At 32.4% G+C, this 15516-nt stretch overlaps 2 protein-coding genes across 2 annotated transcripts; both read right to left on the bottom strand.

Moving 5' to 3' along the window:
* Positions 1-4114: 4114 nt before the first annotated feature.
* On the bottom strand, positions 4115-5065 carry LOC140862356 (ethylene-responsive transcription factor ERF039). Its single transcript, XM_073265375.1, has one exon. It carries the CDS (start codon positions 5040-5042, stop codon positions 4227-4229), a length of 816 nt encoding a protein of 271 aa, XP_073121476.1. The 5' UTR covers positions 5043-5065; the 3' UTR covers positions 4115-4226.
* Positions 5066-12578: 7513 nt separating this feature from the next.
* Positions 12579-15451, bottom strand: LOC140863060 (jasmonate-induced oxygenase 1-like). Its single transcript, XM_073266191.1, has 4 exons — positions 15311-15451; positions 14489-14987; positions 14085-14406; positions 12579-12982 (listed from the first exon to the last, which is right to left on the bottom strand). The coding sequence occupies exons 2-4, from the start codon at positions 14968-14970 to the stop codon at positions 12758-12760; spliced, it is 1029 nt and encodes a 342-aa protein (XP_073122292.1). The 5' UTR covers positions 14971-14987; positions 15311-15451; the 3' UTR covers positions 12579-12757.
* Positions 15452-15516: the final 65 nt, after the last annotated feature.

The raw sequence follows: 15516 nt of genomic DNA, 5'->3' as shown, positions 1-15516 counted from the left end.
TTTTAGTTCAATTATTAACTTAGGCGGATCAATATATTGTTCCTAAATTTTTTTAATTTTATTTTCCAGAAAATTAATAAATAAATTACAACTCAATTGACTAACCACTGGCAAAGTCGTTGGCTTGCGTTTTCGCTATGGTAAGCTATATTTTATGTTTTTTAACTGATCGTTTTTTTTTTTTTTTTTTATCTTCCATCTTATTTATATAAATTTCTTTTCCCTCGTCGGTTGTTTTAAATATATAATTTGGTTTGTGAATTTAATTGTATTTTTCTTGGTTTTATTAATATATCTATATTAACTAAGTATTCGAAAACATGCAAATATATTTTGAATTAATTAAATTGGTATAAAATAAAAATTTGTGTATGTGTACATTTGCTTCTCCGATGTCCGTGTAAAAATTATTTAACACAGAAAATCAATTAACCGAGAAGAAATCTTAGTTTTACCGGCTCTAGCTCGTCTCAATGACATATTACAAATTACAATTCTCCCACCATTAATGCATCACCTAATTCTAATAATTAAACAAATTGTATTAACATTTGTTTAAATATCAACTATTAGATAAAGCATCTTGAAAAACAAATTATCATTTTTTTTCCTAGAAATGGTATCAAAACATTTGAGTTTTTTTTTTCAAAAAAAACAATCAAATTATAATTTCACGAGGTAGATACATGTGACGTTTTAAATTTGATTGTGATTTATCATATGTATAAAAAGACAAATGTCCTTTAATCAACACAAGTTTAACTTTAACCTTATATAAAAAAGACCAAAACAATATTTAATGGGCCCAATTAATATGTTATTACAAAAAGCTTTGTAATGGAAATATCAATCAATTCTTTCTAAAAAAAAATAAAAAAATATCAATTTTCATTTTCAAAAAAAAAAAAAAAGAAAAATCTTTTTAAATGCGAGATATTGTCGGTAAACTTTAGACTTTACTAGATTCTGAGCACGAATATCAAAATGATCGGCATCATATTTAGCGCAGTTATAAAAAGTGGTGCTACGTAACTATTCAAATATATGATTGGGAAAATAAATAATTAGTTTTCTTGTCATACTCATATTTGAGTTTAAAAGTCAGTCATTTTTTTCTTTAATTTTTTAATTTATTAAAGTTGTGTTTCAGTCGTATAACTTTATTATTTTTTTGGGTTTGAGTTTTAACGTAATCTCAGGCTCATTATCAATTTTATAAGGTCCAATCAATATTTTTAAATTTTATGATAGCTTTTCAGTATCAAATCAGCAATCTACGAAATAGAACTAAAAACCATAAAAACCAATAAAACGAGAAATTACATCTAGAACATAAGTACACAATTAACTTTGACAAATTAAAAGACAAAAAAACAAAAATGACAACTTAGAGGACCATATTTGCTATTTTTTCCTAAACAATTTACGCATATTGTATTTAAAATAATAATTTTTGCATACATGAGATTCACTTCTGAATTAATTTTGCAAATATTTTATGGTGTGGATGTGAAATAAAAATAGACGATGAAAGTCATCAAAGTAAATAGTTTTTATATAGAATAAAAGCAAGACTTTAATTTCATGATAATACAAAACTGGGTAAAGAATATATTATATGTCAAGATCCAGTAAAATCTCACAAAGAACGACTATGATTATAGTTTATTTGACATTAAAATTCTAAATTCGAATGAATATATCGAGTTTAAAACCAAATTAAGCAAAAAAACTCATACAAACAACATGTTAAATCATGCATGTTTTCTCCCACATTTTTTTAAAAATAAATGCATGTTTTCTCCCCGTAGAAAAAAGGAAAAGAAATTCTGACGCAGTGCACAATGTGGAAAAATGGACTTCCTTTGATAATCGTGAATCCGTAATTTCGTATTTATTCCATAATAAATTATTTTTATAAACAATAGAAAGTTGTAAAATTTTTAATTATGGAATGATTGCACCAATTCACCCATCTCCTTGGCTTGATTATGCTATTATGTGAGGTACCTATCAATCAACGTGTGATGCATTTATAAACAAATCTTTTGTTAATTATTTGGCTCGTGATGAATGTTGGATTACCAATAATTGCATTTCTTAATTAAATGATTACTTAAAGCCATCTCGGTATTTTGTGCGCATACTTTTAAAAACTAAATTCTAATACACGAATTAGAAATACAAAAAAATTCTAAATCTCAATTGGAAATTACCATTCCAATACGTAATTCATTAAGTGAAATGCTTATTATTAAATAAGAGATATTAGTGAAAAACTGTGAAAGTCACAAAATTACGTTGAATTTTGAAAAATAAAAATAAAAATCACTCTAAGAAAAATTTCTACACGCGATCGACCGAAAATCTTAAAAACAATATATGAGTAATTTTCAGCTGCCCAAAGGAATCCACCTCGTCCCCGATCACGAGTTTTAGTTGTTTTTTTTTAAATTTTTCGTATTACTAAAACACGGTACCGGGGTTTAGTTATCGGAGACGAGTTGAGCAGCTGAATATATATATATATATATATAATATTATAGTGAAAAAATTTAAAATAAGGATTCAATAAAAAGGATGCTATTTTAATTAATTTTTACCCACATAATTCTTATAAAATCCTAGTTAGTCACCGTTAACTCAATGCAACGCATCGGTGTAAGAATAATGTTAGAAGTTTATTTTTTTATTTTATTGTTTTTAAAGGAATGCTAGAAGACAAAAGATTCTTGTTGATTTTTCGCGAATTAATAAAATATAATAGATAAACAAATACTAATAAAATTTGTTTTCCGTAAACAACTAGTAATAATTAAGATCTGTATCTTCTACAACCACAAAAATTTGGCCACTAAACTCACAAAAACATGTTAGACTTTCCACCGTCCAATCATGTCACCAAGACATTCCTCGGGCAAATAATTTCCATGTTAATTAGTCAAACAAATTAATGACAATTATGGTATTGATAATTAACTTAACTAATATCGCTGTAAGAAGTAATTTAATTTTTGTCAAATGTCAACTCTATTTTAAGTAAACCACACTCCCAAATCTCGAAGAATCGGACCATTTTAAGCTCTTACAAGTCTTTTTTTATCTTTATTTTCCATGTACATTATTAATTCAACCAACCATGCCATATCTCTCTACATAAAAATTTGTATGAGACAGACTCACATTTCAATTATTTGAAACATATATTTTATTTGATCACTTCCATGAAAAGTATTGTTTTTTTGCCAAACGTATTATTTTTCGATGTAAATATGAAACCAGATTGATCAATATCACAAATATAAATTCGCGAAAGACAATATCAAATGAAATCGACTCATGTAAATTAAGCCTTTAACATTTTCATATGTGTGCAAGATCTTTTGGGGCCAAAGAGATCAACTGTGTCTACCAATTTAATTTATAAATTAATAATATATATATATATGCCCAACTAGATATTAAAAAGTTTGTGAATGAATCATTAAGAAATAGACCATGAATTAAAGAGGAGATGGTGATGATGAGGTCACCAATCACTAATTAATATTACACACAGCAAATTGAAAACAACAATAATAACATATAATAATATAATCTCTCTAACGATTATGTATGCATTTGTCAACTTATACGTTTATCTTTCTTGCTTGCATCATATGGATTCCGCAGCATGTATAATAATTGGACCGTGTCCTAAATAGTTGAATTATATATATATATATATATATATATATATATATATTTTCGTGGTAATTAAAATATACATGACTACTCTCTACTTAATTTAAATAGGTAATTAATATAAATCAATTAGATTAATTAAAGGACAAGATTAATTAATATAAATTGGAATATTGATAATAAATACCAACAATATAAGTCGTGCCCATGGTAGCTAGAATAGTATAGGTTGAATATTATCAATTAATGTCCATAAAAAATTAAAACAAAAGCAATAAACGTCGTTTATTTCATAATTCAATGAACCCATTCGAGAAAAAGGGCAAATATTATTTTTATGAAGTTGTTCCTGATCATAATCTATAATTGCTCTTACAAAACCAAAATATATAAAATATTTTTTTTATATATAATACATATGATGTTCTTATTGCAAATTAAAGATGCAATCTTGTAATAAAAAAAAGGGTAATTAATTATTATCAAAGTGTGTGGTGAAATTAAACTTGGGAAGTACTAATTAAATAATGAGTAAAATTTTTCTAACACTCCCATGAAAATAATGGATCTTCGACCTGGAATCCTATGTTAATGTCGGATCCAGCCAGCTGCCACGAAGAAGCATAATAACAGTATTTATCACTATGATCTATGTTACTATCCAGGGATAAATCCGGCAAGTCGAAGAAAGTATCGTCGTCATGCTGCGCCGCCGTCGAATCCGAGTTTCTTGATGATTCTTGCCTGTCATGATCCAATGCTAAATGCGTGGAGGAGTGAGAGCTGGGAATCAGCAGCATGGCTCGTTCGACTTCGTCGGGGAACGTGGCGGCGGCGGCTTTAGCTGCGGCGGCTTGTATGTCCTTGGGAGCGGTGGAGGCGGGGCGGGGGAAGTCATGAGCCAAGTGCGGGAAGTTGAGGCAAGCCGACTTGCCCTTTATGGCTAAGGCCGCCACGTCGTGTGCCCGAGCCGCCATTTCGGCGGTCTGGTAAGTCCCGAGCCATATTCTTGATTTCTTCCGGGGCTCCCGGATCTCGCACACCCATTTGCCCCAGTTGCGCTTCCGTACACCGCGGTACGTCGGATGTTTGATGCTGCCGCCGCCGGTTTTCCGCTTGCCATCTTGGTGGTGTTTGCCTTTTTTCTTTGTGAGGTTTTGAGATTTGGAACACTTTTTGGTGCTCGTTGTGCTTTGTGGTCCGTTGGTTAACGAAGAGTACTTGGAAGAGGTGGAAGGGGAAATCGAAGATGCGGAGGAGGAGGAGGAGGTGGTGGTGGTGGAGGACGCAGCCGCCGCCGTGGTGGCGGAAGTAGAAACTTTGTCTTGAGCTACATTCATCGACAATGTTTGTTCCATGATAAAGCTAGCTAGTAGCTTATAACACAGAATGTGAACAAGGGGACATGAAAATAGGATCCTCCCATAAGGTCCATTACATTTATATAAATATAAAAAAATATATAATATATATATTATATTAATTATATATAAAAATGTACCTTTAATTTATAAGTCACACACAGACACAAACATACATATATATATATATATATATATATATATATATAGAAATTTTCAGCTGTTCAACCTATGATGTTCAACTCGTCCTCGACCACTAAAACCCGATACCATGTTTTAATGATGCGGAAAAAAAAAACTAAAACCCGATATCGAGAACGAGTTAGACAAGAATATGGTTGGACATCTAAAAACTTTTCTCTAAATATCCTATAATCATAGTTATTTATTCCTGCAAAATTGCACAAATGATGCAAGACATATACCTAGATGGCGCCGTTGGCATTATTATTTGATGGGTAACAATCTATACAACATGCCAAAGATTCCCTTAAAAATTCACAATGTTGAATATACTTTTTATTTATTTTTATTTGTATCATATTATTATAGCTATAATTACAGATAAACGGATGATAAATCTATAATAATAAAATCAACCCAATCCAAAAATCATCAAAACAAAACGTCTTTCTGAAATTCGATCTATTTTTAAACCGAAAAGGGCAAAACACGTATTTTTGTGTTTCATAATTTTATCATTATGCTGTTCCAATCGAAAATATCAAATATGCAAATCATAATACATGCATAATTAGTGAACCATATATATGTCTCTGCTATCTAGCGAGTGAAACACGTTAAATTTTTTTTTTTTTTTATGCGGATAAAACTCATAATCCCTATCCTTCAATGCGCATTGATTAAATTTTTGGACTAACACAATAGTCAATCAACCATGTTAGATAGGTAAATCACACTAAGTTTGACAGATTTGCCCGAGAAAATGTCGACAGAGAAAATCAAACTCGTAACGATTGAACAAACCATCATTTACTCCACCACTCGCTCATAGTCACATTAAACCTATTTGATTATTAATTCTTAATTTTATTAAAGAATAAGTAGTATATAATACCTTATTTAATTTGTGAAAAGAACAAAAAGGGAAGAAGAAACGCATCAACACAAAGCTACAAAGCTCTAGCTAATTATATAGTGATGTCGTATTATGCATGCAAGTTGTTGTGCCGACTAATATTAAATTACAATAAGGCATTGCAAAATGTATGGACCATGGACCAACAAAGTCACATACGTTGTTCGGGTAAAAGGGGCCATCTTTTTTTGTGCACATTCAATATTCCATGAATTTTCACATGCAAAATGGGTAGGGGCCCCTCCGTTTGTAGTAATTGTAGGGATATAAACATGTGGAATCATCAAATATCATGACGAGCCCATATATACACGTATATGATTGGAAAGATATAATTAAAATTTATCGATGATTGTATATTTTTTTAAAAAAATTCCTTAATAATCACAAAATATTCGTTTACACTTTCATAATTCAGACGCTAATATTTTAAGTGATGTGCGAAATAATGAATACTTTCGGTCTAAATTGTGGGCTACCTGGGGTCCTAATATAATTCCGGTCGAGAAAATTTCAAGATTTATATCTAACTAAACGATAAAAATATCTAGCTAATTACTTTTCGATCTAATACATGCATGGAACATATATGATCACCTTATATAGATATACAATACTTCGGTGATCACTCAACTTTTATTAAATATTTTGAATCCATCTCAAGTAATTAAACAATCTATGAGAATGTATACACCTCGTAACTGTTTAATGTTATTTTTTTTTGTCAAATGCGACGTCGAAGAGATTGTCATTTCCCAAGATTTCAGTTAGTGAACATGGGGAGACTAGAAAATATCAAAATATATATAATAATAATTATATGCATATACAAATAAATAAATAAACAATAAATAAACAATCATAAATACCACAAAAATAATGGGCCCATCCTTCTATATATCTTGACTAATTTAATGAAAATTAGGACCAAACAAGAAAATCGTTTGCTAGAATTGAGTCGCCGCACTAATTGAGGAACAATTTTTTTCATGTTTCCCGGTCATGGCCGTGGATAGAGGCTGCAAAATCTCGAGAATTCATGCATTTCATAAATTTGATTTGATACATTAATTATTAATCCTAAACATTTTACTTCACTGGTTTAATTTGCGATTTCGTTTACTCCTAAAAATTGTTACACGTGCACCACATAAAATGAATCAAATGAATATTGTAAATCGAGGGAAACTAAATAACTAATTAAGTGTTATCTGCAATATTTTGGGGTAAAAATGATGGTATATAATCATCTTAAAATATACCTATAATTTTCTCTATTATTATTTGTTTTTGGTGTTGCCAAATACTTATTACCTGGATTTTGTTCGGAATGATGCGAAGACATAATTAATACTTCCAACACATGACAATTATATATTGATAATTGAGCGTATTTAGAGTTTACACCCTTCATATAGCTCACTTTGAGTGTCAATTAGACCTTAGTTTTTTCTTGATCACTGTTTTCAAACGGGAAGGATGGTGTGGGGGAAAAAAAAAGAAAGAAAGAAATTAAAAACACTTTATATTTCAAGATTTTAATCCATGAAAAATAAAATTTTAGGGTTCACATTCATAATCAACCTAATCAGATTAGGTGCAGAAGAATGAATTTGATATAAGAGAAGAGATATGGAGCTAGCTTGGATCTTAATTAGAATCGACATTTGATAAAATTCTTCTGGCTCAAAAAATTATTCAAACAAGAAATACTATTTCATTCATAAAATTATAGCCTTTTGGTGTAGATATATCTCTGTGATGCTCGGGCCGAACGAAGGTGGAGATTGATAGTCGATGTTAAGATGTTGCATGGATAAAGAACGATTACTCACAAGTTCTAAGCGAAAAAGAATACAAATGCATCAATCTCACATTGGAATTAGAGAGATTTTAATAGTGTAAATGTATGAGACTGTATAGTACTTGAAAAAACTTAAAAACTTTAATAGTCAAATACATATATTAATAAGATGCAAGATGCAAATTTTTTTCGGACACTCATAACTTGAAAACTTCAAATTAGTTAAGCTTGTTTGATTTAGAGCGAACAATTTTAAAATAAGAGACCCGTGGAGAAATTTTTCAGGTTACTTGTGAGTAAAAGACATAACTCATAAGCACATTTATGTTGATACAGTGAAAACAATCATCGAATTTAGAGCGTTACAACCTTCATTTATTTTCTCTTAATTGTATTTGTTAAAAAAAACATGGCAAAAGAATAATATTAAATTGGCGTATCAAGGATCTAAAAAAACAAACTTGAGTTTGCAAAATTCATTTAAAACGTAGCGGATAATGCAAAATGTCAAAGACATCATTATGTTTAAAGTGAAATTATATGGAAAATAAAAATTTTACTGTGATCATTATTAATTCATGGCAATAAATAATAACATTAATATAATATCCCCATCAACCATATTATATTTCGGAAATTTGGAGCCATTGAATCTGAAAATTAAACCACCTGAATGCTATTGAACTATATAAATATGAGACACATGGCTCACGTGCAAGTGGGTCCAAACTTGTTGAAAGGTCATCCCTTTATATATATTTTTTATTTATCGAGGTAAGACGCATTGATAGATTTTAATTCCATAAAAAAAAATTCATTAAAAAAATTATATTTGTCCCTTTAAAGAAAAATCTATGCTTAAAAAAAGATAAAAATCAAAATCCGAATTATTTGCATCTGATTCTCCGTATCGCGTACATTCTAAAATCTTGTATTATGATGGGACAGAAAGCGTTTGAATTTATCTCTAATTTTCCCTTTTAAAACACGAGGTTTAAAAAAGGATTTTAATTCTAAATAAATTTGTTTTAAAAAGTCATTGATAATTAAGATAACAGAAAATTCAAACTATTCGCAGTATCAGACCAGTATGTTAGTCAATTAACACGCAATTTTTTTTAAAAAAATGTCATTGTAAAAAAATCATCAAAAATAAGATTATATATAAAAAAACTCGTATAAAACAGTTTCACAAGTGAAAATTTTGAGTATCCTATTTGACCTGATCCCGTGAAAAAAATATTACTTTTTCTTTTTTGAAAATGAAAAAAAAAATTTACTTCTATGTTAAAAGTATTGATTTTAATTTCAAATCTAGGTGAGATTGACTCATATGATATCCTAATCTAATGTAAATGTCCTACACAATACCACGTGGTGCACTATCAATATTCGGAGTTCCGTTAATTTATATTAATTCGAACTAATTTAACTATCGATATTGTTACATATCATGGTTTACATCATCAAAGCCTTAGTACTATGTAGATACCTAAATCAATACGTAGAAAATGTCAACTCAAAAAATAAAAATAAAGAAAGGTTAGAATGTAGAGTTGTTGGACTCATTCTTTTAGATTGGGCTGATTTATACATAGATAGAGTGAATGGGCAGAGACGGAGCCAAGAGGCCGCTCGTTGCAGCTACTCTTTTCAATTTTGTTCCATTTATAAAATGTCATCCTTTATTTTGCAACAACAACCTTTTCATAAATAAATTAAACACGGTCGCTCTGCTCGTCCGATAAAAAATCATTTTCGCCCCCGTTTGGCTCCGTCCCAAATGGGTGGTGTTTAATGATTACAGAAACCACACTTTCGAGGTTTAATCGATCAGACAAACTACATCACTAGTTGTAGGAAAATTTCAACCTAAGCATGTGTAAAATGACCTTGGTTTTATGTTAGATCCAACGACAGAGTTGTGAGGTCTATGTCGGAATATATATGTGGATCTTATAAATTGATATGAACCCGACAATCCCGCTAGAAACTTCCCAGAGAAATTTAGATATTGTTTGTAACCTCTAAAAATAAGTGATTATGAAGATTCTATTAACAAATTTGTTAAGAGAATCTCCATAATCACTTATTTTTAGAGAATTTGTTAAGAAAATCTCCATAATCACTTATTTTTAGAGGTTGCAAACACCACCTTAATATACTAAAAAAATATTAAAATACATTGTGAAACTTATAAGACTTAAAAGCCATTAGAGATTACCAATATAATTTATGTAAATCCAATTTATTTTTCATAATCCAACGGTAATCAAGTCGATAGCTCACGTTACATATCATCATGGGATATTATGCTGTTTGTTCACTTGATGAGCTACCCTTTTCCTTCTTCTTTCTGTTTTTTCCCGAGTCATCATGTTTCAAAGAATCGATGATTTTCAAATGAACACCTGGATCATTTGTTGAGTAACTTCCATCCAACATGATGGAGTTGTTAATGGCCTGAAAGTTACCATTCACAAATGCAGCGAGCTCTTCCCCTTCTCCATCTCGAGGCACCGGGTTTTCCTCCGCCCCAGTACCGCTCCCACGACGCATGGTGGCTCCGACATTGCTTCCAGTCAATGTGATGATCCCAACTCCATTTTCGATTTCTTCTTTCTTCTCCGTACTTGAATCTCCGCCTTTTTTATCGGTATGTTGTATCTTGGACAGATGATTCGTGAGAGAAGACATCATCTCACGGATCCCTTGCTCGAAACTTTGTGATTCTTGAGCCATGTTGGGACTTCAGTCGATATAATCTACGTATGGGATTATTTTTGTGGAGGTGTTCGGCATTGTTATATATAGAGAAGAGCAAAGGTTGAGTATAATTCAAGGGAATTTAGTAAAGATGATACTGGTTTTCTTGAAATGAAAGATAGGTATTTCTTGGCATGTGAAGCAGTGAAGAAAGGTATAACTTGTGCAAGGGTTCGTCCATAAAGATCTTGAATCTTATAGGACATGGTCTTTTGTGACAGCCAATCTTTCACTTTTGCTAGTCCTTTGTGTCAAATCCAAACCACATTAATTCTATATTTATCAAATGTTCTATTATGAGATACACATATTGAACGTATGGTCAGTTCACGACGCATAAGGCGGATTTCCAGTCACAATAATATCATATGTATAACATCAAAGGTGTTGGTTTCAGAAGACAGACTGTCAAAATGTTTTTTCACCAGGAGAACAGAAGATTTGAAGCGTGCCATTACCACATTTTCTACTTCATACATTCTCTGATTCTCTTGTATACTGAGTGGGTTCGGCTATAAGACATTTGATATAGCAAAGGACGCAACATCGAACGTAGGGGTGTCAAAAACCAACCCAAGCCGTTAACCCGACGCGAGTCAATCTGAAAAATATCAAGTTTGGGTTGGGGATTTTGGGTTCGGGTTGAATCGGGTTGACCCGAAAGCTAACCCGAAAAAATTAATCGGGTTCGGGTCAACCCGAGATGACCCGAAAATTTTTATTATTTCTTTTTTTATATATAAAATTAAAAAAAAATTGCTACATTTTCGTATGGTATATTTGAAAAACATTTATTGTATATTGATATAATATATTTTCGTGATTTAATGTTTATTTTGTACAATTTTGATTATTTAAATATTTTATATTTTTTTTGTAGTAAATATACTTTAAATTTTCTCATGGTTCTAAAATTCGCTAGGCGCTAGTCGGGCGCCAGACCAGCGCCTAGCGCCTAGGCGAGGATTAGGCGGCACTAGGCGGATTCCACGGTTTCAACTTAATAAATGAAATATTATAACTCCAAGACAGTAATATTAAATTTAAAATGAGTTCAGCATTTGAAGAAAGAGCAAACACCAATTTTTTCTTCAAATATGGCACTCAAAATGTGGCTTCTTCATTCGCTTTGATTCTTCAGCCTTATAATTTGCGAGATGCTCTGGTTACTCAATCATGCAGACAATGAAAGATAAATTTTGATCTAGGGCAAGCCAACGAATCAATTTTCTTGTCGTACATCAGTTTAGGGCTTATAAAACTTAAGCCCAACAAAAAAATTACATTTCAGTTTTTTTTTTTGTAATTTGGGTTTTGAATTTAAAAGCCCAAATTTAAAAAAAAAATCTGAAAATCCTACCCTATTTCCGCCTAGCCCCGCCTAGGACCGCCTAGGGCCGCCTAGGCGGACCGATTAGCATGTTTTCGGTGCGGCCACCTAGGCGCTAGCCCGAGTTTTCGAACACTGAATTTTTTACAACTAGACTTTCAAATTTAAATTATATATAAACTTAGATTTTGTTATCATGTGATTAAAGGTCCAGTCTATGCTGGCAGATCGGGCATGTGATCTCCCGGGTGATTCGGGTCGTTGATGCTGTGCCCGACTGCCAGCATAAACTGCTCCGTGATTAAATTAAATATTACTATTATTATTGTGCGTTTTGAATTTTTATTTAATTATTTTTAAAAAAATAACAAAAAAAAATTGGGTTGGTTCGGGTTGATCGGGTTAGACGAGTTCGGGTTCGGGTTGAGAAATTTTAAATATTTTTTTCGTCAACCCGACCCACCCGAATTCACACCCCTACTTAAACGTAGGAAAAATGGACAGGGACAGTAGAAAAAGACAGTGGTACTCGCAAAACATAATTTTTTTTTTCCAATCGATTCCACGTTTATTCTGTGGGGTTGCAATTGTGAGTTGTTACAAACGGTGGAACATGTGATAAAGAAGATAGAATTGCAGAATTCATCTATTACTAAAGTTTGAAAAAAATAAAGAAATGTGCATATACCGTATCCGCTGAGTGAAAATCCAAATCATAGCTTAAGTGTGTCAATATTTCGCTTTCCTTCCGGTCCTTTTGTGTACCATGATGAATAATAGTCTCCATAAACCACTTGGTGGTACTTTGGCGGCCCAAAGGCTGGGCGTATGATCTTCGTTTTTGCAGGGTCGTGAAAGGAGGAAACAGATAATCGTGCTTTTTTAGAATTAGTTATAGCCCGGTGGACAGCGCTATTATACTCCCCATTCGTTATGATCTGAAAGCAGAAGACAGTTCTAAATCAAAGAACATGAATTGAAATTAAAACTTCTTTGAATATAATTGTTTATGCGCTCACACATTCTTTATTTGTTAATGTAGCAGATATGATAGCCAAAGACACACGAAAGTGGATATCAAATACAAGGTACTAATGATTCCACAGAGAATGTATAACTTGAAATAACTTTAAAAATCGCTCCAAAATTTGCATAGTAGAAGATCAGCAAAACCCAAAGATCAGTTGAATATATCTCCTAGATCTACCTGGTCTAAAATGTCTTCACAATGAGCACAATCAGTGAATATGGATATCAGGATATGCATATATAAATACATGTAGGCACAGAGTATACTGTACATACATTCATGTTCGCCGGTTTTATTCTTGGATGCGTGGAAAGGTGATCTGACGTGGTCATGGTAAATGAGTAAAGTACAAATGTAACAGGTGTCACAGCGGTCCACCCATCGAACATCCATGTTAGAACAATCCAAAATTATATGCTCTATTATATCACTTGGTGACATGATACCATTCTGATCTCATGTGAGCAATTAAACTTCACTCACACACCACATACATACAATCTGATACTAGCTTCCATTGAAACCATAAAAAAAGAATTACAACGTTTAATAAGAAATTAAAGATGAAAACTTGATTTTTATAAACAGTAATCTGAGTTGAGAAACTCAGCCAAGGGGTAATCCATTTTACAAGAAGAAGATGGAGCCCTCTCATTGCCATAGCCCAAAACTAGCCAAAAACAGAAAACAATGAGAGGGGGAGATTAGCCAAAAACAGAAAACAATGACTGAATGCCCTCTAGCCAACTCTAATCTCATATCTATCATTTTTTCCCCGCTTCCCAGCCGCTCCCCTTCTTCAAGTTACCATTTCTAAAATAGTCTATCACAATAAGATGACAATGGCTATCTAGGCCCAACTTATTTGGGCCCGTAACACAATCAGATTAATTGTATGTTCAACATTCGAGATTTAAAAGAACTGCAAGTAATAAAAAAAAATATAAGAATTCACTGATAGCAGAATGCAGATGCTCAAAGACTCTTGAGATAAAAACAATGAAGAGTACCTCAGTTTGGTCAGCCAAAATAACTACAATGGCATGAGGTAATGGATTAATGGGTATCCATTCCCCATTTTTCAAGACCTCAAGGCCACCAACATCATCTTGGATGATAAGTGTGATTGCACCGATATCAGAATGTGATTGTAATCCAAGAGTAAGTTCGGGCTGAGGGCAAGGAGGGTAGTAGCTAACAGTGATGTTTTGATAGAATTCACCAATACCATCTTTCATTGATGAAGATGGCAAGCCTAGGCTTTCAGCGATCAAACCGAGTAGTTTTTGAGCGAGAAAGTGTATCTGCTCACTGTAATCAGATACTGTTTTTCTGTACATGAGTTCTTACACTTGGTCATTTCGCATAACAATAAAGATGTTGGGGTTATGAACTCATAGAGAGAGAAGTTCACCTGTAATCAGATGAAAAATGTGGCCAATTAGATGGATTGCGGCGGGATAGGGGTAAAGTATGGTGATCAAAATAATCCCTCCAATCCAAAACTGTATCATTTGATGAAACTAGCATTCGGCTGCCGTAGCCCTCAGAAGCAGGGGAATTAGGGTCACATGCGTAACTGAGCTTTTGATCCACAGTACAATCCTCGAAAAAAGAACGGCCCACCCTTATCATTCCATCCAGCAGTTCAAGTGGAACCCCATGATTGATCACTTGAAAGGCACCCCATTCCCTGCAGGCTTTTCCCAGCTCTTCATGGAAAGAACTAACGTCGCTAAAATCTATCAGGGGCGCAGTTGGAAGATGCTCATCAGTTCTTTTTTCATGATTTTGATTCGGCCTCGTGTCGGGCGGCTGGATATATTGCCGTGGCACTACCATTTCACCATCTCGCGCTAATGATTGCACTCTGATGTGATTGCCAGCAACTGCCATTTTTGTTTCTTCAAGGCCTAATTACAAGAATAGCCTATGAAAAAAATAACCCAAATACACACATCGTTCGCTGCAATGGATTTTTTTACCCCCAACTTTTAGTGCGTAAATAAAGTAGATTTTTTCCCGTTAACCCTTTTGCCAAAAATATTTTCGATGAATAAAGAGAGCTGTTTGATATTTCAGAACCCATTACAAATAATTATTAAACAGACAATTAGCATAAAAGAACCATGCAAATCAGATCAACTCGTAGGTAAAGGAGAGATTTATAATGAAATCAAGATTCAGAAATGCTGAAAATGTCCAAAGGCGAACAATTTACCAAAAAAAAGTTTACCAGGGTTCCGATGAATTAGTCTAGCATCAATCCTCAAAGTCAATCGTATCCGCAAAGCTCCGAGCCCAGAACCTCCTCCTATGTCAAAAACAACCAAGAACTCCAAAAAAATTTAAGACGTAAAATTTATTATCATTAAATCAATAAATAATCTTATATATGTCGAAAAAAAAACATAAAATTAAAAAATTAAAATTTTAATATAT

The sequence above is a fragment of the Henckelia pumila genome, chromosome 4 (genome assembly GCF_033568475.1).
Source record: "Henckelia pumila isolate YLH828 chromosome 4, ASM3356847v2, whole genome shotgun sequence".
NCBI classification, from domain to species: domain Eukaryota; kingdom Viridiplantae; phylum Streptophyta; class Magnoliopsida; order Lamiales; family Gesneriaceae; genus Henckelia; species Henckelia pumila.
Note: the sequence above shows the minus strand (reverse complement) of the source record. Positions and strands in the feature narration are given on the sequence as shown.